Source organism: Delphinapterus leucas, chromosome X (genome assembly GCF_059928025.1).
Source record: "Delphinapterus leucas isolate spDelLeu-1000000601 "Yukka" chromosome X, BTC_Dleu_Yukka2, whole genome shotgun sequence".
NCBI classification, from domain to species: Eukaryota; Metazoa; Chordata; class Mammalia; order Artiodactyla; family Monodontidae; genus Delphinapterus; species Delphinapterus leucas.
Genome location: NC_143150.1, coordinates 3,822,948 through 3,847,476, shown reverse-complemented (window position 1 = coordinate 3,847,476; position 24,529 = coordinate 3,822,948). Strand labels below are relative to the sequence as shown.

The window sequence follows — 24,529 nt, the reverse complement described above, 5'->3', positions numbered from 1 at the left end:
GGTTGTTCCTGGGTCCTCTGTTCTTCACCCTAGAAATGAAGGAGCAGGGTTCCCAGCCCCTGGGTGTTTCTCAGAAGCAACAGAAATTGGATCTAAAGGCTGCTGGCTCTGCTGTGGTTTGGAATATGCCTGCAACCTGGTCCAAGAAAGTGGTACTGTATGGGGCCCTTGAAACTTGGTGGCTGGGTTGGGTTTGGGAGTACCAGCTCTGGTCTGAAGAGGGTAGGTCGAGCAGGGCCAGATGTTGACTTTGGGGGAAGGACGAAGCTCCTGTGTACTAAGCAGGCAAACGAGGACAGCAAGGTCCAGCAAGAGGTCAGGGCCATTATTTATTTGGCTGGCAGTTCAACCTAGAGCCCAGAATGCCTGAAGCACACATTGCTTCGGGAGTACATATATACTTTACTGTACAAAAGTCCAGGGTGTGTGAAATGACACTTTCTTTTATTAATAAATGAATAAATATATTTATGTTTATATATGTACATCTATATATGTATATTTTCTCTCTATATCTATATTTTATATCTATCTATTTCTATATATAATTATGTATTTCTACATAAAATATAAAAATAATTATATATAACTATATATAAATATGTAAATATAGATATACATATAAATATATCTATATTTATATCTTAGGGCTGGGACAAGGGTAAGGCAAGTGAAATTCATATGCTCCCTGGTTATTAGGAAATCCAGTCAATTGAATCTGAGTATATTGTGGCCAATCCTTTAAGCTACATTCAATTTGAGTGAGGGAATGTTCTAGAAAAAATGGTGGCTATACTGTTGCAAAGGATACTGGGAAAAGGCAGCCATTTTGGAGAAGAGGAAGACCTGGTTGTTCTAGAGAATCACATGAGTCCCTGAGTTCCGTCCTTCTGTAGCCAATCCTTTCAGCTACGTTTGATTTGGGTGAGGGAAAGTTGTAGAAACATGGTGGCTATACTGTTGGAAAGGTTACCGGGGAAAGGCAACCGGGTTGGAAAGGAGGGAGAACTGATGTTCTAGAAAATCACCTGACTTCCATTGTTCTGTAATGAATCTTTTAAGCTACACTCACCATCTGAAGGAATGTTCTAGAGAAAATGGTGGCCACGTTGTTGCATAAAATACTGTGGAAAGGCAGCCATCTTGGGGAGGAGGGAGACCTGACTGTTCTAGGAAACTACTTGAGTCTGGTAGTTCTGTGGCTGATTCTGTTAACTACATTCACCTTGGATGAGGGCAAGTTGCAGAAACATGGTTGTTATACTGTTGCAAAGGTTACTGGGGAAAGGCAACCCCACCTGAGAGGAGGGAGACCTGACTGTTCTAGGGAATGTTACAATAAATGCTGATATTATTCCACCCCCAATGAATAAAGAGAAAGAGAGCTCCCAGGTCACAGACCTCCTGGGAATGAAAATAAGCCAGAACTATTGAACTGGATTCATGTGTCCTAAGGCTGAACTCAAATCAAGATGCTCCAGCAGGTCAGGTTCATGCCCTGACACTGACATGGGAGGCGGAGGTGCTATAGGGGGATTTAGTTAACTTCTGGATTAATTAACGTTACCTCTTAGGACCAGGGGAGTACACCTTTAAAAACTAGAGTCCTTATATTGAATTTGGAAATTAAATTTAGACATTTAGAGTTAAATTTCTCAATTCTACTTATTTACTCATTATTTATTTTTGAGTAAAAAAGTTAATGGAACTCTTACTGCCTCTGAGAGAACCACAACCTGAAAGAACAAAAAATTCATAATACTGTTCTGTTCATTGGGGGAAAAAATGTAATGTGCCTTAAAAAGTGCATGAAGATAAAAATAACAGTTTTGGAAATAATTAACAGAGGGAAGGTGGGACCTGCTGCAGTTCATAGATTTTCCTAATCTCCATCAAATGTAAATAAAAATCCGATGTTTTACAGTGTATATAATTCTAAATAGAGGGTTTCTAACATTAAAAGCAAAAGAGTAAAAAGGCAACCCTTTTTGGACAGTTAGACCTGTCATCTGATGGGTGATCATAAGTTACCATTGAGCTTACAGATGTTGTTAAAGTAATTCTTATGATATTGATGTGTTAAAATATGTTATCTCAAACAAACGAACAAGCACACCCCAGTCACTGATCCTTATTTTGCCTTCAACTCTCTCAAAAAGCTTTTTCTCCTTCTGATCCCAAGATATAGGAAAATCAAGGGGATAGTGTGGAAATTGTTCTAGGAGAAAACTCTCCATCTAATTCCCCATTATAGTCCTGGAGACTTGTTAACATACACTGTCTTTTTAATGCTATTTTTGAGGTATCTTAGGAAGAAGAAGAAGGAGAAGGAGAAGGAGGAGGAGGAGGAGAAGGAGAAGGAGAAGGAGAAGGAGAAGGAGAAGGAGAAGGAGAAGGAGAAGGAGAAGGAGAAGGAGAAGGAGAAGGAGAAGGAGAAGGAGAAGGAGAAGGAGAAGGAGAAGGAGAAGGAGAAGGAGAAGGAGAAGGAGAAGGAGAAGGAGAAGGAGAAGGAGAAGAAGAAGAAGAAGAAGAAGAAGAAGAAGAAGGAGAAGAAGGAGGAGAAGAGGAGGGGGAAGAAGAAAATAAAATACTATGGCTTTGAAGTACTACTGTTCACACACACAAAAAAAATCACACACAAAAAAAATTTGTGTGCACTTTTGAGAAAAAGAGATGTTGTCCTATCACAACAAATGGAGCATGGTGGCAAAGTCCTTATGAAAATCCTTTGGAATCCTTTAGACAGAAGATGTTCCACCTTGCACTTTAACATTTTCTAAGGAACAGAGGAGGGCTGCAGATCTTTCTCAGGTGACAGGTAAGCCTTAGTTGTCTATTTCCTTCTAAGAATGAGGTAAATAGGAGAGGCAGCCCAGAACGCTGAGTCTGGGTGAGGCCTGTCAGATGGCAGGTTCTGCTTTGGCTGTCCTGCCCGGTATCCTTAAGCACTGCGATTCAGAGGGTCCTACTTTGAGGCACCATCACCTCCGCTTTCCCACTCATTTAGTTCAGGTTTGGGCTTGAGGGTAAGTGCCCGGCTGCCTACCAGATGGGATGAGAGCAGTGGGTGACTGTTCCATGTCCAGACCTTCAGTTAGTGCCCCTGTTTTCCACCTCAGTCCTCCTCCACCCTAGTGGTCCTGCAGACTCCAGGTCTGGGTCCTCTCGGAGGGCTGCCGGGAAGGGAGCTCCCTGCTCAGCTGCTCCCCATTTGCTTCCAAGAGCCACGAGCCAAGCAGAGGCCTGCTTTGCTGGGTTTCTTTATCGGCACTTTCTGAATTCCACAATCTTGTTGAGCGCTTTCATTCTTCATTGCCTCTCCCGTTATCTTGTTTCTTATGGGTTTATACCATTTTCCTGTCTTTGCTGTCACTTTAATGGAGTCTTAGGTGGAAGCAGTGTCAAAAAGGAGAGGCATGATAGTGTCATGGTTGAGAGCACAACCTCCGGAGTGGAACGTCCTGGGTTCAATGACTGCTCTGCTACTTACCAGCTGTGTGACTTGGGCAAGTTATTTGCCCTCTGCGTCTCAGTTTTCCTCTTTCAAAATGAAGTGATAGTGATACCCCTTTCAAAGGCTCCTGATGACGATTTAATGACTTGGTATTGGCAAGTGCTTAGAGGATGGTCCCTGGCATGTGGTAAGTGTGTGTTAAACAAGCAGCTGGTGAAATAGTTCCTCCTGCACTGGAATCCTAGAGCTGAGATTTGAACCCAGGCAGGTCTGGCATATTCTGCTCCTCTGGCCCACACTGGCTCTTCAAGGCATGAGACCCCTCTAACCCCAGAGCTCTGGGCCAGAGACCCCCCACCCCAGTCCCAGGAGTCATTAGCAGATGGATCAAAACGAAGGCTGAGGGGATGACTGGGCTCACCCTGGTTTCCCAGTAGCCAGGGTTCTCTCCTGAGCTCCGGCGCTTCCTATGTGCCCCTGGGAACTGTGGTCACCTCGCTAGGCCTCAATTCCCTTGGCTCTGAAAGTGAGGTTTTCCTCTCCCCTTCAGTGCTTGCTCAGACTCAGCCGATGTCTGCATGTCACAGTGCAGGCAGAGGACAGCTACCCGGGAAAGGAAGGACTGCAGGCCAACAGACTAACTGTCCAGAGAAGCTGGACACTGTCCCCACCTTACCCGCCTGCCTTCATGGCCCTCCTGTGCATCCTGGCGGGCCCGGCGTGGGACCACCAGAAGCTCTGAGTCTCTGTCTTTTCTTCCTTCCCAGCAACCCGGAGGCAGATATGGTCGCTGAGATTGGCCTGGAAGAACTAAATGGACTGGAGATGGAGGTCATGAGAAGACAGGCGAGTGTCCAGGACCCACTTGGAGGGTGGAGGCAGAATCATGGTGTCTTGGGGTGGCTGGGGCCACCCACCTGGAGGATGCACAACCTCTCCAATCATCTTACCGTCTAGCACTGGAGGTGAAGTCAGGCTCGCCTCCCCTTCCTCGCAGCCGTCTTGGCTCGTGTCCGATTTTGACGCCCGGCCTCAACCCTGTCTCTCTCCCTGAGATGCGGGAAGGGAGAAGGGGAGGAGAAAAGGAGGAGGTAGAGGGGGCGTCAGAGGATAGGAGAAGTCTATGCAGAGAGAGCAGGCCAAGAGGTGTGAGCGAGGGGTCGCCTGCATTCACGCCAAGTCCAGGTCTCCTCAGGAAGAGACCCCAGCAGGCATGGCTGTGGGCATGGAGGGGCATCTTCCCTGGTGGCCCTCTCTGGCCCCTGCGTGTCACCCCATCCTGGGGCCCTCCCTCTGGGGCTGCTCTCCCCACACCTCTCCCGGTTCCACCCGGCACAGCTGGGACGGGCTGGCTTCTTCCGGACAACGGGAAGGACACCAAGGTCGGGGCGAGGCGGCCGGGCCTGAAAGCACAGGCAGCCCTGCCCCCGGGTCCCTCTGGGCCCACCCCAAGCCCCTGGTCTCAGATGCTCTGCTTTCTTCTTGCCCAGAGACACTTTGGCCTCCCAAAGGGCAGCAGAGGCCCTCCCTGTGCTAACGTCCTACTTTTCCCCCCACTGGTGTGCTGTGGGCCTCCCCAGAAGAGACTTGCTCACCAGCTGGCTCCGGTCTCTCTGCAGCTGCACGTGATCACCGGTCTGCGCGCCGTGGAGGACCAGGGTGCCACCTGGCGCCACAGGGAAGCCGTGTTCTTCGCCATGCTGTTGTCTACCTGAATCGCCAACCTCTGGCTGTGGATGCACCAGTGGTGCTTCATGCCGACCCGCCATGCAACTGGAGCCCTTCCCTCCTCCCCTTCTTCTCTTCTCTCCCTCGGCCACCCCTGCCCATCGTCCTTCCAACTCCCAGCAGCCATTTCCCAACTCTGCCTGAGAGAAGCCCTAGCTGCTGGAAGGTGGAGGAAGTGTGGAATTCCAAAGGTCTGAATGGGCTGACATGCAGCCCCTTTGGAGGGCGAGGAGGGTGGCTTCCTGTCCCCACAGTAACACCAGTGGTAGGTAATTCCTGCTTGCCTGTCAGGGCTCCATGGTGACCATCTTAGAGCTAGACCTTGCCTCCGGGCCCTCAGTGTCCCTTCTGTTCCATCCTCGGCAGGGGCTTGGCTGTGTCTTCTCCGTTTTCTTCAATGTTGTGCGCAGGACTCTGCGCAGAGAATGTTCTCAATAAAAGTTCAGTGATAGCAGCAAACACTGGTGGCTGAGCTTCTTGCATCCGGGACTCATGTGGGGACAGCCCCTCTAGACAATGACCTTGGTTCCCTCTTCCCAGCCCCTTCCTCCCTCCCCGTCGCCAGACCAGTCGGGGGCCTCCTTATGGGCAGGGTTTGGCAAGGTCCTTCCTGTGTGGCTCCCACCAGCGACAGCTTATGGGGAAGCGGTTCTGCAACAGTAGCTTGTCCTGGTCGGGTGTTACAGGAACTCAATCAGAGGAACCTCCTGAACAGGAACAGAAACTTTTCCATTTGTTCGGGAGGAAATTGAGTCCCAGAGAGGGGAAACATGGCCCCGGGGTCATCTAGCAAGACTGAGACAGGGTTGGGTCTAGGATTGGGTCTCCTGAACCCATCTAGGGTCTAGGGCTCAGCCTGCCTCCTACAGACTGGTCGGGGACCAGCCCCGACTCAGCTCTGGAGGTTGGATGGGAGGCCACACAGAGGGCCTTTGAATCCTTCTCCCCTGTGTCCACAGCCCTTTAACATTCACCTCATATAGGACAGATTGCTGGGTAGGGCAGTGGGACTTGACCTAAGAGGGCAGGAGTGTCACTGCTTGGGGCCTGGCCTCAGGGCGAATGTACTGGGCTGCAGGAGGCCTTCGGAAGAGCTGCTTCTCTTTCCCTGGGACCAAAGGATAAACACACATTTCTCAGGGGCAAGGACCTAGATCATTACATTGTCATTGGCTTTAGCGGCTAAACGGACCTTATCCAAGGCCCCAAGTGTCTGTCAAGGCTTCTCCATCTATAAAGGTGAGAGAGAGTGTTGGTTACTAGATATAAAATAAACATGACCCTGTGTGTGTGTGTGTGTGTGTGTGTGTGAGAGAGAGAGAGAGAGAGAGAGAGAGAGAGAGAGAGCACAAGTGAGGAGGGATGGTGAGAGGGAGAGAGACTTGAGTCCTTGAGCCTACTCTGCCCCTGCCCCGCCCCTCTCTGGCCCTCAGTGGGCTCCACACAATGAGGCAGTTCCTGAGCCTCCGGGGCCTGTGGTACTTCTGAGAGCAGGGTGTGGGTCTCCTGTCAGCCCTGTGCCGTCCAGTGCACATGGCTGCTGGAGCTCGGGCTCTGCTGAGAGCAGAAGCAAGAACATTTGGTGAAGAAACAGTTGGAAGATTCCCTCTCTGGTCCCAGAGAAGAGAGGGTACTGGGGTGCCAGAGGAAGACCCCTGCAGAGTGGGGAGAAGGCAGTGCCCGGACACAAGCGCTTCTAGTCAGGACAGCCAAGAGGCCCAGGGAGGACCCCGCCAAATGGGCCCTGGAGCCCCAGGAATCCCCTGAGGACCTGGAGAAAGGCCGGGCTGCCTCTTTGCAGGCCACCCGTCCAGCCCCCCGCCCTCAGGTGCCTCTCCTGAAGCTGCTCCTTTCTTCTGCTCCAACCCGGCCATGCAGGGGTGCTCAGAGGAAGGGAAGGCTTCTGCAGGGCTGGGCAAGGTCTACCCTCTGGGACGTGGGAGTGCGTGTGTGTGAGCGAGCACAGACGTGTGTGCAGAAAAATCTGCTTGAAAATATGTTGTGAAACAAAGGTTCACCCTTGGGAGCACTTTAGCTGAGGTGCAGACAAACAGTGTGGAGGCCCCTGGAGAAACGCCTCCCGGGCTGTGAGCAAAGGTGGAGCCTTGGCCTGGGCCCTGGCTGCCCCTCCACCCCTGTGCTGTGACTGCTCGCTGCTCCTAGCCCTGCCTGCCCGCTCCATCCCCAGACGCCTCCAGAGGGCGGAGCCCGAGCTGCTCCTTGCTGGCCCCTCCGCAGGGCTCCAAGGCTGGCGGGATGACCTCTGCCCAGGGTCCCCAGCGAGCAATTCTGGCCTAATTGCCTCCTGAAGGGAGGGCTGGGTCTTGCCCCCTTTCCCTTCCCCAACCCTGGCCCCTCTTGGAGGCCAAGTCCAGGGAACCCTGGAGGGGAAGCAATGGATTCCCCCCAACCCTGCCCCACCTCAGGTACCTCTTGTCTCTCCCAGGTTTCCCCCGTAGTTTGCCCTCTGGCCCGGGAGGTAGGCTGGGACTGTGAACGAGGCCAGAGGCAGGTGAATGGGGGCGGTGAGCAGGTGACTCTGGGTCCCCAGACCCAAAGCCCTGAGCAATATGTGCTCTGTGTAAGGGAGGCCTCCTCGGGGAGCTTGGGAGGGGCTGGCTCTTGGGTCTGGGCAGACAAGCAGCTTCCACACCAGGCAGCCTGGCATCCAACCCTCACCTGCTGGCAGCCTGGGCTGTGCAGGGCCCACAGTGAGAAGGTCAGGCGTCCAGCCAGCGGGCAGTACAACTTCTCCAGTGGGCAAGTGCCGCTCTGGGACTTGCCTCTCCACTCTGCCTCAGCTGTGGGCATGACCTCCTCTGGGCCACTGCTGGCCTCGGGCAGGGTGGGCAGGTCTTTGACTGAGAGCTGAGAGGCTGTGAGCTGCTTGGGGGTTCGGGGACCCCACTGGCTCGTCTCTGATTGGAAGCTTCTCGGACGGACCAACAGATGCTGACTGTGGCCAAGACACCTTGCCTCTGAAGCCATCTGACTGGTGAGGAAGGGCCGGTGGCCTCCACAGGGTCAGGGTTAGAGCCCGTGAACGTGTGTAGGTCCTAGAGCTGGGCTTGACATGGGCCTTCGTGTGCCTGGTTTGCCAGGGAGCTGAGCGAAAGTGGCTGTGTGGGGAGACTTTGTCCCTTGTCAAAGTACACGAGTGCAATCTTGGGGACTTTAGGAGCACGGAGGCACTGAGTGTGATGTTAGGCTTGCCTCAAGGCAGCTGAGCCTTTGCTCCAAGCCTTTTTCCAGCCACCCTCCCTGCCACCCTCCTAGGGGACAACGGAGGGGCCAAGAGCCTGCCTGGCCAGGAGGGGTGGGTGGGAGAGAGGGAGGAGTCTGTGGGCCTCACCACCTGCATCCGCCTCCACTGCCTGCCTGGTCCAGGACATTTCTGGGCATCCGAGCCTCAGAGCACGAGGACTGTGCCACTTGGAGCTCCTTGGATCCCTGCATGTGAGGAGTAACGGTTGTAGGAGTGGGGTTATATATGGTGCTTCTGCCATAAACCCTGCTGGGATTGTAGCCTCTGCTTTCACCCCTTCAAGCTGCAGCCTGGCCTCCTCAGGACAGCCTCAAAGGAGAGCGCCTGTTGCACGCCTCTCAGGCTTTGGGGGCCAGCACCTTTGCCATATTTTATTTTTTTATTTTTTGAATTTTATTTTATTTACTTTTTGCCATTTTGACAAATGCATCTGCAGCGAAGCCATTAGAGCTTCTGGCTGAGGGAAGATTCCGGAGCCAGCCAGCAGGCTTGGGGCAGGGATAGGCTTCCTATTTTGGCTGTCCAGCTGAGCTTGCCATGCATCTCAGCTTGAGCCCAGACCAGCAAGTAGCAGCTCCATCCATGTCAGACTGTGGCCAAGAGGAGACAGCTAGTGTTGGGGCAGCCAACTCTGTATATCTCCTGCCAGGGTCTGGGCCCTGCTGTTGGCAGAGCATATGGGCAGAGCCCTCAGTACCACGTGTCAAAGGGAGGCTTCCAGGGTGCGGGCTGCCTTCTCCAGAGGGAGGGTCACTGGGTGCTTGGACTGGGCACGTGTGCTTGGAGTTGAGTCCCAACTGTGACTGACAAGGTGTGTACCTGGTGGGCGCTTGGGTGCCATGGTGGCCTCAGAACTGCCAGGACTAGGCCTGTCCACCCCCCACCAGGCTCCAACATGAGATGCTCTCACTGGAGATGAAGCTGAAAGTATAGGTCTGCTCAGATCCGGAAGGGGTTTGAATGCCCAAATACAGAGTTTGAAATTTATTATATAGATGAACTTTCAATCCATTCAACGAGTACCTGACACTGTCTTTAGTCCTGGGACGCAGCAGGGAACTAGGCGCTCCTGGTCCCTGCTCACATAGATGTAATCAACTTGTGGGGGACAGAAAATAAGCAAATAAATCATTGTGAAGACACGATAAGTCTACGATACAAATGAAGAATGAAAAAGTGAACATGAAACAAGGTGTGGATTTTGGAATGTGCAGAGCAAGTTTAGGGAATTCATTCATTCATTCACACATCTAAAATATATATGTGCTTGCCGTGGGGCTAGGCTCTGGGGATTAATGAGAAAACGAAACATACAAGTCCCTGTCGTGATGAAGTTTATTTCTAGGGTGAGGGCATCTGTCCACAGGTTTTAGAAGCAGGAGTGACAGATAGATCCAGGTGTGGACTGACTGCACTCACCCTGATGGTGCGGAAGGTAGAGGAGAGGACGGGCTGGGGCCAGGCCTAGGGCAGCAGCAGTCAGCACACACAGAGAAGAAAGTACCGGAGAGAGATTTCAGCAGTACAACCAACAGGATTTGAGAATGGGGAGGGGGTGTCAAGGATTACTCCTACCTAGGTTTCTGGATTGAGCGCAGGTGGGGAGAGATGTGCCTTTCTCAAGATAAGGCACTGGGGAGATAGGAGCTGGGGCTGGGGTCAGAGGGTCATGTCAGTTTGGGACATGTTGAGTCCAGGAGTGGCTTCTCAGTAAGGACAGCAGGGGCTGGGGGGATGGGCTGCTGTCTCTAGGGTGTCGTCTGTCCTAGGAGGAGCCTCCCCTGGGGTGTGGGCTGACTGTGGCTGATGTCAGATACACTGCCCCAGTCCTATCTTTATCTGTAAACAAATAAAGCCTCTGGTGGCAAAAGCAGCCCAACCTTGGAAAGTTTCTGATTTAATGGTGTCCACACTAGAGGCTCCAGCCCCTTGTCAAAGGAGTGACGAAGCACGCTGGTCTGCCAGACCTCTTGGGCAGAGTCCTGTTTCCCGTACGCCCCACTGGAGATTTCATTCATTCAGAAGATAGTGGTCACGCATCTTTTCCGTGGAGGTGCTCGCCTCGAGCCTGACCTCAAGGTGGCTGGTGATCGATAGCCACAGGCGAACTGGCATCAAGGAGCCACGCCTGCCCAGCGAGTGCCAGGCCCTCACTCCACCTGCAGAGCCCCTTCCAACTGTCCCTCCAGGCCTGGGGCACAAGGGGTCACTGCTGTGCCTGGTGCAGTGCTGACCTACTTCTCCTCTTGGTACTCATGCCCAAGTCCCTGGCTCTGTTCACCTTCCAGGCTGGCCCTGTGGTTGAATGTGGAGCCAGATTGCTTAGGTGTGAATGTGTAAAATGGGGCTGGTAATAGTATCAGCCTTGCCAGATTTTTGTGAGAATGAAATGAGTTAACTTAGGTCAAGTGTTAGCAGCAGTGGTAGCTGCTCAATGAACGAGAAGTTGCCCCCTACAACCCCACTCCCCATTCTAGCTTCCTCTTGGCTCTCCTTGTCTATGTCTGCCTGCCTGCCCACCTCCCTGCCACCCACGACGTGCACAGCCCTCCCCTTGGCACGGTTCTCTGCCTGCTGCCCAGAATTTTTTCTACTGCAATGGCCAGAATTGCTACTAGCACATGATTTGCAATGTGTGGCAGTATGAAAGAAAGGGAGGAGTTAAGGATGACTCTAAGGTTTTTTAAATTAATTTTATTGGATTATCGTTGATTTACAATGCTGTGTTAGTTTCGGGTGTACAGCAAAGTGATTCAGGTATACATATACATATATCCATTCTTTTTCAGATTCTTTTCCCATATAGGTCATTACAGAGTACTGAGCAGAGTTCCCTGTGCTATATAGTAGGTCCTTATTGGCTTCTGACTTGACTAACTGGGAGAACAGGATTGCCTTTGTTGAGTTGCTGACGAGTACTGGAGGATAAGGTTTTGAGGGGAAGATCAAGTACTCGGTTTTCGACATATTCAGCCTGAGATTCAACATCCAAGTGGTAACGTCAGGGAGACAAACTGGAGTTCAGGAGAGAGGCTGGAAGTTGTTATAATTTGCAAGTCATCAGTATACAGATGTGTTTAAAGCCAGAAGACTGGATGAAGAAGTGACAAAGAGAGAAAAGATAAGGAATCTACTCAATCACTGAGTTCAGGACACTCCAAAGTTTAGAATTAGGAAAAAGGAGGAGATTTCTTCAGAGGACACTAATAAGAAGTGGCCACTGAGGCAGGAGCAGAACCAAGAACATGGAACCCATTATTTCAAGAAGGAGAGAGTGCCTAACTTGTGTCAAATGCTGCTGAGAGGGCTTCCCTGGTGGCGCAGTGGTTGAGGGTCCTCCTGCCGATGCAGGGGACACGGGTTCGTGCCCCGGTCCGGGAAGATCCCACGTGCCGTGGAGCGGCTGGGCCCGTGAGCCATGGCCGCTGAGCCTGCGCGTCCAGAGCCTGTGCTCCACAACGGGAGAGGCCACAACAGTGAGAGGCCCACGTACCACAAAAAAAAAAAAAAAAATGCTGCCGAGAAACACAATAGATGTGGACAGAGAATTGACTCTGAGGATGAACTGTGTTCCTGGTTTTCTCTTTTATTTTGGAAGCAACACTGAGGTCAGAGACTCTGCCAGACTCATCTTTCTCAGCTCAGCACCTTGCAGAGACCTGGTGCACACCAGGTGCCTTGACCATACGCAGGGAATAGATGAATGACTAAAAGCACTGGGCAGCGGTGAGATTAGAATGAGCCACAGACTGGAAGGTAGCAGCTCTGGCTTCGAGCCTTGGTTGTAGTTCCAGCTTGCTCCTTCTTGGGCTGGCTGATCAACTAGTGGACGACGAGAAGGGAGGCCCAGAAGTGCACTACGATTGATGTTGGGCTTTTTACAGAATTAAGGTGCCTTAATTGCAAACTTTCTGGCCTCCTGCAAGATCCGCATCTACCACTGCCTGATGCCTCTGAAGATGAACCCCCCTCCCATTTTGCTGAGAATGCGGGGGATTGGCATGAGTGAGCTTCTTGCCCTGTCTCTCACTGTTCCCCTACCCCCATCTAACATGTCTGCCTATCACCTCCTTCCCTTCCTGGCCCGTTCATCAGGGACCCCTTCCCTCTGCATTCTTCATAAGTCACCTCTCACCTACTCTGGTACCTGGACCCACCCGTTCTATCCATCTTTCATGAGCTGCAGCCCTAACCGGGGTTGGTCACAAGCACAGATATTGTCACCATCCCTCCTCAAAATCCCTTCCACTTGCTTTACTATCTCCTTTGTGTAAAAGAAGTCTGAAACCCTACAAACACCTCTCTACCAGCACTCCTTGAGGCTGCTCTTGATGAGGTAACCAGCGAGGCCCCTAGCATTCGATGCAGGGCCACTCCAGCTCTCATCTCAGGGGGAGGAAGGGTAAGCCTCTGCCGGCAGCCCTGCTCTCCTGATGTGGCCCTGCAGGCTCCTCCCTCCCTGAGACTCCGTCTCTGGGGGCCTGTCCTCCGCAGTCTCCTCAGGACTCTCCCCTCAGCCTTGCTCTCATGCTGTGGTGGGGTGAGGGGTGACGCTCATCCCCTCTCAGAGCTTTAACTGCCAGCAACCCAGGTGGTGTCCGTGTCTCCCCTCCAGTCCAGACCCCAGTGAGTGCTGGGCTGGTCAGAGTCGGCTGCAGCAGGCCTGGAGAGCGACTCTGAAAGCTCGAGGCCAGGCCGGGGCCTTGGGGACAGAGGGCAGTGAATGGGAGATTTTTGACACTTTGTGGGGGGACTGAGAACGGAGGCTGCTTGGAGCAGATGACTGAAGGTCTTTGGCTTGGGTGACTGCGTAGAGGACAGGTCCCTTTCTGAGTTAGGAAATTGGAGGAGAAGCTGATTTGTAGGTGAAAATGTCAAGGTCAGTTTTAGGTAGGTTGGGTTTGAGGCACCTCAAAGAAGAAGGTGTCCAGCAGGCAGCTGGAGATATGGGTGGGCAGCTTGGAAGAGACGCCTGGGTGGGGACATAATGGTAAGCGAGGTCTGGGACTGGATGAAGTTTCCAGAGCAAACGGGCAGATGGGAAGCAGTGGCCTAGCTGCCTGCGGGCTGGGGATAGCTGCCTGCCCTTGTTCCCTGGTGAGAGGTCTGAGGGGGCATTTCTCGTGAAGGGGCATGTGGGTGGCAGAGCATGCAGGGCAGCCAGACAGAGGGAAGAGCCTGTTCCTGGCAGAGAAGGAGCAGGGATCATGGGAGAGGAATCTGTCTTGGTGCCAGAAACTTACCGAGGGCATAACTGTTGTCATGTGCCCCCAGAGCTGTCCCTCTTGTGGGCTCAGTGCCACTGCTATTGGGGATGATCAGTAAGGAGGGGAGGGGTCCAAGTGGTGGCAGGCAGGGCCAACGCTGGCTCTCTATCAGCAAGAGGCTGTCCCAAGTCCTCGGCCTGGTGTTTGCAGCCTCCCTGGGTGGCCTTAGACCCCTCTGCCCTATTGCTGTAAGAATAGCTCACTCTGTAGTCCGGGTCCACCCTCCCACACCAGTGTCCCCTCCATACCTGCAGTGAACTTGACCTTCACTGCCCCTCTTCCGCCCCTGCCATTCATCCCCTGGACAGTGCTCTAATGTGTTCCACTCTGGGCCTGAGTTCCAGCCCCTCTTCATCTTCAGGCTTCCAGGAGGCCAGCACCGAAACCTGATCAGTGCAAGAGGCCCCAGCTTTGTTTGCATTGCCTGGAACTTTCTGTCTCCATGGTCAGCCACCTCTAGGGTCCAAGCAGGGACTCAGCGATCCAGGTTCCTCTCCCTCGGGTTCCCTCATTAGCATCCTGGTGCCACAGTCCCACAGAGAGCAACAGGTGAGTGGCTCTGAGGCTGCTTGTTATTACCACTCACTGCAGAGCCCGACTTGCCGGCCATCGCCATGGTGATGACTTCAGAAGCTGGAACAAGCTTGGGGAGGGGGTTGGGGTGATGAGCTCCAGCAGTAGGTAATCCGCGGGGTATGCTCATCATTTCTGACCAAATCTGGTGGGGCATGCCTCAGCAGGGAAGAGCCATCCTGTCCTCCCTGACCCCATGCAAAACACACGGTGGAACACCATCTCCTGTCTCTCTTCTGGATTTTTCCCTCTCAGGATGCTTCTTCTCAGTCCATTTTGTGGATAACTCCTCCTCTGCTCAATTCTTAAATGTTGGGGTTCTCCAGGATCCTTCCTGCGTGGCCTCACCCACTTGTTCTCCCTCACTCCACACGCCCAATCCCTTCCCCCTTGTCTCGGGCTTCACTGGCACCATCTTCTCCAGACTCCTCCCCTCTTGCTCCCCTCTAATCCAGTCTCCACCTAGCAGTCAGAAGGATCTTTCTGAAATATAATGCCGTCCTTGTCATGCTCCTGTTCAGCCCTTGCAAGGCTCCCCATAGCCCAAAGGAGAGAGTCCTGGTTTGGACCACTGCCTATAGAGCCCATGGGAGCTCTCCCTTCTCTCTTCCGCACTCCTTGCCCCATCCACCGGGCTACCGTTTGTTCCTCAGCTTGGAGGTGCCGGAGAGAATGTGATCAGAGCAGAAAAGAAGGACCCCCAGAGTCACTGCCCCTGGTGAAAAAGTCAGTGAGAGATAGGACTCCCACCTGAGGAGAAGCAGAGAGCTGGGGGTGGGGGCAGCTTCTTGGGCCAAGGAGCTACATCTCCTCCCACAGGGCAGGAATTTGGGGGCAGTGGCTAGTTTGGAGGTGCTCAGCAGCTTCAGCCTGTGCCGGACAACAGAAGATGGCTTAAACTGTTTCTTTTTTGGTTTGGTTTACCTCTGTTAGTTCATATGTCAAAAAGTTCACTGAGGTAAAAGAAAAAGAAACACGTCATGCAGTTTAGCACTGTTTGCCTTTGAAATTGCCTATGGGGGTGGGAAGAGCAGCATCTCCTGGGTGCCTGGAGCCTGCCACGCTGGCGATGCAGATGGTCTTGCCCTGCACTGCCACAGCAATACCCAGGGGAGCTGGGGTTTGCCAAGTGGGCCCTGGCTCTGTTCTCAGTGCTCACCTGAGGCCCTCCCGCCTTATATGGGTGCCAGGGTGTTCTGTGACCTCCCTCTTGGGCCTCTCCCTGGCAGGTGAGAGTCCTGGTTGTACATGGAAGATGACAGAAAAAGCCAATGGAGAGAAGAGCTCCCTAGCCAATAACCACAACCATCATGCACCTCCTGCCATCAAGGTCAATGGCGAAGATGACCACAGGACCAGCAACAGGTGAGTCTGCTGAGGCTGGATCATTGCAGAGGTGGCCCTGAGGCTGTGACTTTCTCCCAACTGTGCCTCATTGTCACAGAGTAAATAATCTTTGGCTCAAGGACAGCCTCTAAAAGGACGATGGGATTTCTAGGCATCTCCCAGGAGGGGAGAGTTCTAATAGGAGACAAAAAACAAAGAAACAAACAAGCCCTTGGTCACCCCTGCTCCTTCCTCTGCAGGCCACAGTCTGCGGCCGACGATGACATCTCCTCAGAACTACAGAGGCTGGCAGAGATGGATGCCCCCCTGCAGAGGAGGGGTGGCTTCCGCAGGTGGGTTTCACCACTGCCCTGCTGCAACCCCTCCGTCCCATGGGGCCTGTCAGATCATGGGGTCCTCTCCGTCCCACAGGGCCTCTCTATCAAGACCTCTGGGAAGTACTGTCAACGCTGTCCTAGCTCAACTTTTTCTCGGGAGGAGGCTCCTGTGAGCAGGCTCGGAGTGGCAGTGCAGGTTTCTCTTCAGACTTGCCTGTGGCACTGTTGGGAGGAGAGATGCTTCCCAGCGGAAGGGTATAGGTAGAGAGCTCCCAGGTCTCCAGCCCAGAGTTGTAGGCCCCATGGGGAACTCAGGAAGCTTGAGCCAACCTTCCTCCTGACCTGTCCTCCCTTAGCATCATCTCCATCTTGCCCCAGAGACCCCCTGTTTGTTCTTCACAATCGACAGAGACGGCACCTCCTACAGGAAGTCTTCCCAGACTCGCCCCTTACCACTCAGGCTGCTGTGTTGGGAGTCACACCCGAGCGCCATCCCCCTGTCCTCGGCGCAGGTCCTCTCTCCACAGTGCAGTTCTCTTCTCTCCTCTCTAGTATTGCCTGCCTGGTGGGGGTCATCAGAGAGTGGGCCAACAAGAATTTCCACGAGGAGGAGCCCAGACCTGACTCGTTCCTTGAGCGTTTCTGTGGGCCTGAGCTCCAGACCGTGACGACACAGCAAGGAGATGGCAAAGGCGACAAGGACAGCGAGGGCGAAGGCAAGGCAGCAAGTATAGCTGTCTGGCCTGTGGGACTGGAAGGGCTCCCAAGCATGTGGTCGGAGGGTGTGCTGGGGTTTCTCATAGCACAGCCAGGGGCTGACCAGGGCCTATGCCTTCTCTAACAGCCAGCGGCCCACCTGCCACAGGAGCCCCTGCTGGCTTTTCTCACCTTAGCTGCCTCTTGCCGGCTGTCCTCTTGCTGCTTACCTGAATGTGGGCAGGGAGAGGGCTCAGCCAATGGTGCGCCAGCCCCAGCCTGGGTTCTAGCGGTCAGTAAATACAGAGGACGGTGCATATAGGGAATGCTGTGGAGGGCATGCCAGTACCGGTGCCCACGTGAGCACAGGGGTGGGTCTTTGAAGAGGCCATGCTGGGGGGCTGCCTGGTGGGAGAAGGCCCAGAAACAACTGAGCGAGACAGAACAAGCGGGGAGGCCAGAGAAGGCGGAGCTGGAAGGTCTGTTCTTTGAGGAATGAGCAGGCGACTGTGGATGTCTGGCCAGTAGGGGAAAAGAGCTCTTGCCAAGGCAGGACACAGCATCTGGGAAAGTGATTTGGGAGCTGGAGGCCGGGGACTAAACAGGGAGTGGGGGCGGGGGCGGGGACAGGAAGCACGTGACGCTTCCTTGCTTGGAGTTCCTCTCTCTTCCCCGGAGGGATGTGGGAACCGGCCCTGAGCCCTCATTACCATGCTGTGGACGTCCCTTCCCAGGGCCTGAAGCCTGCCTCAGTGAAAGCACTACCCCTCATGCGCCCTCTGGGCAAGAGACTTCCAGAGGACAGAAGAGCCAGTGGGCCCATGTGGGGTCTCTTCGCCCTCCACGCTCTACTCAGATGCACAGTGCCAGGTTGTGGCTTCCTGAAAAATGAGGCCCTAAGACAACCCGTCCCTCACACCACATATACCCTTAGGTGTTGCTTTTTCAGGGTCCCCTGGCTACTGGAAGCTGGGCTGGGGCCACACTGGGGAGCCAGTTCCCAAGCCTGGCCTCTGTCTCCTCAGGAAGAAATGTGAACTATTTGTCATCGCCATGCCTGTCCTCTACAACTGGTGCCTTCTGGTGGCCAGGTGAGCAGGGGGTGGTCTGGGAGGGTGTGGCCAAAGCAACCCAGTCCCAGTTGTGGACACAGAGCTCACCCCAACCCATCCCTCTTTCTGGATTCCCTGCTTGCCAGTGGCCCCTCCCTCTTCCCTATTAACCCCCAGCTCCTTCAACCCCAACCCGATTTAATATGCTGCCAAAAGCTTCATGTCTATCCTTTTCCTGGTGTCTGTAATCTCCTCCTACTTCCTCATCCACACCGATACTGTCCTAGGTGAGGCCGGCCCCCCTCTCTCCCTGGGACAAGTACAAAAGCCCTGCAGCCATTCCTTACAGACACTCTTGCCCTCTCTAATGCATCTTCCACACTTGCAACTAGCATGATTGATAGAAACTGGGATTTGATGATGTCAGGCCTTCCTCACAAACCTCTCAATGGTCCCTCATTGCCCACAGGATGAAGTTCAAGCGCTCAGCGTGGCCTTCAAGGCCCTCTGGACCTGGCCTTTCTCTCTAGCTCCACCTTCTGGACATACCCCAGCCCCAGCACTCACTATTCTTGGATCAGAACATGCTGTTTCCTCAAGAGAAAATTCCCTTTCCCCATTTTCAACCTATGGAGATTCTTCTTGCAGTCTCAGTTCTGAAGTCATTCTCCACATGTAGCTTTTCCTGACAGTGTTGCCCCCCCCATCCCCTACCTCAGTCATTCATTCAGCAAGGATTTGACTGAGCACCTACTGGGTGTTAGGCCTAGTGCTCAGGGCTGGGGACAATGCGGTGAAAAAGACACACGTGGTCTCTGCGCTCCTGGAGCTCTCAGGCTAGTGGGGGACACTGACAGTGAACATGAACAAACCAATGCCCGAGATGAGTCCAGGGACCAGAGGCAGGGAGCTACTAGAGAAAGGGCATTCAGGGTGGACTTCTCTGAGGAGGTGGTACCTTGGCTGAGACCTGAGTGACGAGAGGAAGTCGGCTATTTAGATGCTTCAGGTTGGTGGAGGGAACATTCTGGGAGGAGGGAACAGCAAGGTGCCAAGCCCCTGTTTCAGGATGGCCTAGTGTGGCTGGAGGACTGCAGGTGAAGCATCAGACAGGCTTTGTATGCCAGGGGAGGGGGCTGGGTTTTATTCTAAGTGTAACCAAGTAGTCAGAGCTCAGTGCTCCTCCCTTGACTTGTATGCTCACTGAGTCATCATCCAGGGTTCTGTCCCTTCTTCTGCCCTCTCCCGAGGCCCCTACCCATCCAGTCACCAAGTCTCGTCAATTCCTCCTAAAACTCTCCTGCCATCTCCAACCTCTCTTCATTCCCACTGCTTCGAGTCTAAGCCCAGCTACTGCTCTCTCTCTCATCTGGGTTGGCCAGTACTCTGCGTTGGGTTCTCAATAGGTGTGTGTTGAAGAGCCGAGCATGGAAGCTATTCAGCTGTGTATTGTGTGCATTCTTCCAACAACTCATTTTTCAGTCAACTCACTCTTGTTGAGCACTTGAATCCTGGGCTAAGATGTGCTCTGGGCTAAGATATGGGGCATGCAGTAATGACTAAGAGGCAGTGGCCTCTGTCTTCTTGGAGCTCATAGTCCAGTGGGTGAGACAGACAAGTAATCGTCAGTAGTGATGTCTACATAATAATAAGGGTTGGAGTAGTACTTGCTTGTGAACGTCTTCTTGGCAGCAGACTGACTGATTCATCAGCGCCTCTGGTGGCCACCCCAAGCCCTGCTCACAGTGGGCAAAGAGTTTGGGGACTTCAGGGGGCCTTGGCTAGCTTTATGGTGAAGCCCAGCCCTGTCTTCCTGAAGAGCCTGCTTCAGTGACCTACAGAAAGATTACTACATAGTGTGGCTGGTGCTGGACTACTTCTCAGATGTGGTCTACATCGCAGACCTCTTCATCCGATTGCGCACGGGTGAGTGGATAACTGGGATGTGCAGGCAGGACCATGGCCCATGAGACCAAAGGCTTGGATCCACATTCTCAGGAAGCCCTCTTGGCACGGTGCTAGCCTCAAATGTTTGTCTGGGACACAGGCTGGTGGTGACTTGGGGGTGATCTCTTAGGGTACTTACGGCCAGCCAGGCTCTGAGTCTCCTATGCCCCTCCTTGGGAAAGAGAGTCGAGTGATCACTTTGTCCCTTGCTGGACACTAGTCTACCAGGGGGGACAGGCCTGAAGGCAGAGGTGATATGTTGGCTGTGTCTCCATCAGGTTTCCTGGAGCAGGGGCTGCTGGTCAAAGATACCAAGATGTTGCGGGACAACTACATCCACACCCTGTAGTTCAAGCTGGATGTGGCTTCCATCATCCCTACAGACCTGATCTATTTTGCTGTGGGCATCCACAGCCCTGAGCTGCGCTTCAACCGCCTGCTACACTTTGCCCGCATGTTTGAGTTCTTTGACCACACTGAGACACGCACCAGCCACCCCAACATCTTCCACATCAGCAACCTGGTCCTCTTCATCTTGGTCATCATCCACTGGAATGCCTGCATCTACTACGCCATCTCCAAGTCCATTGGTTTTGGGGTCGACACCTGGGTTTACCCCAACATCACTGACCCTGAGTATGGCTACCTGTCTAGGGAATACATCTATTGCCTTTACTGGTCTACACTGACCCTCACCACCATTGGGGAGACACCACCCCCTGTAAAAGATGAGGAGTACCTATCTGTCATCTTTGATTTCCTGATTGGTGTCCTCATCTTTGCCACCATCGTGGGAAACGTGGGCTCCATGATCTCCGACATGAACGTCACCCGGGCTGAGTTCCAGGCCTTGGCTACTCAGATCTCTTCTGCTTGTCCAAGGATGACCTTATGGAAGCTGTGATGGAGGACCCTGATGCCAAGAGGGTCTTGGAGGAGAGAGGCTGGGAGATCTTGATGAAGGAGGGATTGCTGGATGAGAATGAGGTGGCAGCCAGCATCGAGGCAGATGTGCAGGAGAAGCTAGAACAGCTGGAAACCAACATGGAGACCTTGTACACTCGCTTTGCCTGCCTGCTGGCTGAGTACACAGGGGCCCAGCAGAAGCTCAAGCAGCGCATCACGGTTTTGGAAACCAAGACGAAGCAGAATAATGAGGACGACTACCTACCTGTCAGATGGAATGAATAGCCCCAAGCCAGCTGCTGCTGAGAAGCCATAATGCCCTGGGCCCAGCTGCCTCTGCAGCCTTGGCCTTGACCCCGGGGGCTAGAAGAGCTGTGTAGGTCCCCACATATATATGCATCACCCCCATGTCCCCTTGATTTCTCCCAGAAGCCTCTCTGTCAGCAGGTTTTTGACTCAATCATCCAGAAGCCCTTCTCCAAGTCCAACTAACAGCCCATCTTGTGCAGAGTGCAGACCGTGTTTGGCTTGGCTTCCAGAAGCTTCAGCCTGTCCAAGTTTAAGGAAGGAAGAGGAGAGCAGCATCTCTCTGGGCTCCTTTGTACCTAGTCACCTCCCACTTTGTTCTTTTCCTTTTCAAAAAATTTCTTTTTAAATTTTTACTGGAATATAGTTGATTTACAATGTTGTGTTAGTTTCAGGCGTCAGTTATACATATATCGACTCTTTTTTAGGTTCTTTTCCCATATAGGCCATTACAGAGTATTGAGTAGAGTTCCCTGTGCTCTACAGCAGGTTATTGTTGGTTATCTATTTTATATACAGTTCACTTGGTTCTTTTCTAATATGTCTTCTGAATATCTCCATTTCCCTGCATGAGTATGTAGTTCAAGCACTGGCGGCAGACACTTAGCACTGGTCTCAGTGCCTGTATTCCAAGGCAGACAAAAGTATGGAGGGGGCAGGTAGGAGGTGCTCACTCCACGTCCTGCTCTGTTGATCCATCTGCCTGTCTGCCAACCAGGACTGCGACCCCTGAGGTCTTCTCTAGACCAGGGGGATGATGATGCTCCTGGCCTCGAGTCCATTCCAGAGCAGGGAGTGAGAAACTAGCAGTGGGCCAGCGGGCAATGCTGGAGAAGGTGGTGGGCAGGAGCTCTGACCATCATCTCTATGCAGAGCATTTCTGAAGAGGCCCTGAGGCTGGTGGTGGGTGGATGACTCTTCAAGTTAACATCTGCAGTAGAGACACTTACGAGTTAATAAATTCCTTTGAACTATTTGTGGTTATTGCTCCACGCTGCTGACATTCTCTCCCTTCTTACCTCAACCCCTCTCTTTTCCCCATATTTCTCTTTTTCCCTTACCCAGGACCCACTCTGCCTGGAATCCCCTCTGCTGCCTTCTGCTGCCTGCCTAAGCCCTACTGGTCCTTCTGGACTCAGCTCAGGTAACAACTTGTTGGAGAAGGCTCCCTTGACTGAACTGGCTCCCACACTAGGCCATCAATCACCCCCTCTCTAGGCGTCTCTGTCCTGGCTCTTTATCACACTGGGTGGTCCATTTTGATGGATCCAGTTTCCAGACTGTGGGCTCTTTGAGGGCAGGGCCAAGGCAGTCTCCTTCACTGCTCTGTCTGTAGCCTTGGAGACATGCCTGGCACAGAGGAGGAATTTGGAGAATGTTTATTCACTGGGACAATAAGTGAACACACCAAAACTCCTATGCTTCCATTTGCCAGAAGCCATGTCTTTACAGAAGCGCCGGCTATGTCTGCGGATTTGGGGAGGATCTCCTGAAGGCTCAGATACTTGAGTGGGTACCACCAGATGGTCAGGAACCCCAAGGACAAGTGCTAATTAGTGGGCAGGAATATCTAGGTGCAGACTCAGATGCCTTTGTGCATACCAGTTCTCTCTCTCTCTCTATCGCTCTACTAATTGTGGTTCAGCACACATAAAATTTACTATCTTAAATATTTTTAAAATGCACGGTTTGGTAGTGTTAAGTGCATTTACATGGTTGTGCAGCCAATCTGCAGAACTCTTCAAACTGTGAAACTGAAATTCTGTCCCCATTAAGTAACAACTCCTCGGTCTCCCTCCCTCCAGCCCTGGCAATCACCATCCTACCTTTTATCTCTAGATATGTTATATAAGTGGAATCCTACAGTATTGGTCCTTTTGTGACTGTCTGATTTCACTTAGCATAATGTCCTCAAAGTTCATCGTGTTGTAAAAGGTGTCAGAATTTTCTTCGTTTTTAAGGCTGAATAATATTCCATTGTATGGATAGACCACATTTTGTTCATCTACTCATCTGACAATGGACACTTGGGTTATTTCCATCATTTGGCTACTATGAATAATGCTGCTATGCACATGAGCGTACAAATGTCTGTTCAATTTCCTGCAGCATACAGCAATTCTATTTTTGACTTTTTGAGGAAACGCCACACTGTTTTCCACAGTGACTACACCATTTTACATTCCCACTAACAGTGTACAAGGGTTCCATTTCTTCACACTCTCACCAACACTTGTTGTTTTCTGCATTTTTTGGACAGTAGTCATCTTAATGGGTGTGAGGTGGTATCTCTTTGCAGTTTTGAGATACATTTCCCTGATGATTATTGATGTTGAGCATCTCTTTGTATGCTTGTTGGCCATTTGTTTGTCTTCTTTAGAGAAATGTCTATTTAGTTCTTTGCTCAATTTTCAATTGGATTATTTGTTTTTTGTAGTTGTTGAGTTGTAGGAGTTCTTTATATATTCTGGAAATTAACCCAAAACAGACATACTATTTGCAAATTCTCCCCATTCCATAGGTTGCATTTTCAGTCTGCTGATCGTGTCCTTTGATGCACAGAAAATTCTAATTTTGTTGTAGTCCAGTTTATTTATTTATTTCTTTTGTTGCCTGAGTTTTGGTGTCACCATTCATTTTTATTGGGATTCATTCTTCTAGCCAGACTTCTTTTTAAATTTAATGTAATTTCTTGGCCTCTTCCCTAGCTTGTAGTAATAAATCTCAATCAGGGGAAGACTTACTTGGAGAGATCTGGAACATTACCCATGCCTAGGCCCTGATCCCTGAGAGTGGCAGAGGTAGGGAGGCAGCATTCGTGATAGGCCAGTGTTCTGTGTATGCCCTCCCTTTTGGTATGGGACTGGAAGAAAAGGCTTTAATCTCCTTCACTTCCAGAGAGGCTAAGCCACTAAGAGGTAGAAGCCTTGGAGACCAGCCAGCTGCTTGCCCAGACTCTCATGGCTAAGGCTGCGCTAAGGACGTCAGTTTCCACCATGTGCTAGAACCGCAAGTAGATGTTAGTTTTGTAGCCCTAGGATGGCACTGGGCCCAGAGGCAGAGGGCTGACTGCATTGAAGAATGTTGCCCTGGTTTCAGCAAGAAATCTGCAGCATTTCTCCCTGGAGCCTGGTTCACCCTCAGTCCAGCACCAACGGGTACATGACTTTTAGTCCACATCAGTCAGGTGAACATTGTATCTTGGATCTGGTTTTCCCCAGGGCAAAGCAGGTGACACACCTGGGTCACATGGGGAGCCCACCGGTTTGAGACGCAGACTTTAGGGTTCTCAGCTCCCACTCTCTCCTTGGCTTCCCTTTCCCCAGACATCCTCGAGTTCAGTCACCGCTAATTTTTTGTGGTGCCTCGAATGCCTGTGTTCTCTTAGGCTTCTAGGATTTTCCTCATGCTGTTCCCTCTGCATGGATCATTCTTTTCTGCCTTTTCTTCCTCTAAGACTCAGTTCTTCCTTCCCTCAGCCCCACCACAGCCTTCTATGCGAGACTCCCCTGCACACTGGACTGCCAGTCTCTGTTTGGCCATTGGTCTCTTCTCATCTAAGCACAGTTTGTTCATTGAGAAGAGGATGAAGGAGTAACAGCAGGAATATCTGTGAGTGTGTGAATGCGTGTGTGCGTGCACCAATGTTAACCCCTGTGTGGATGCAGCGT

The 24,529-nt window shown here is 52.2% G+C and overlaps 1 protein-coding gene across 1 annotated transcript; it reads left to right on the top strand.

Moving 5' to 3' along the window:
* Positions 1 to 15,527: 15,527 nt before the first annotated feature.
* On the top strand, positions 15,528 to 20,868 carry CNGA2 (cyclic nucleotide gated channel subunit alpha 2). The gene is given in 8 exon segments (XM_022561142.3): positions 15,528 to 15,652; positions 15,874 to 15,966; positions 16,504 to 16,725; positions 17,673 to 17,738; positions 19,519 to 19,625; positions 19,925 to 20,495; positions 20,498 to 20,813; positions 20,815 to 20,868. Coding segments are annotated over 8 exon segments (1,539 nt in total). The 5' UTR covers positions 15,528 to 15,542.
* The last annotated feature ends 3,661 nt before the right edge of the window (positions 20,869 to 24,529 follow it).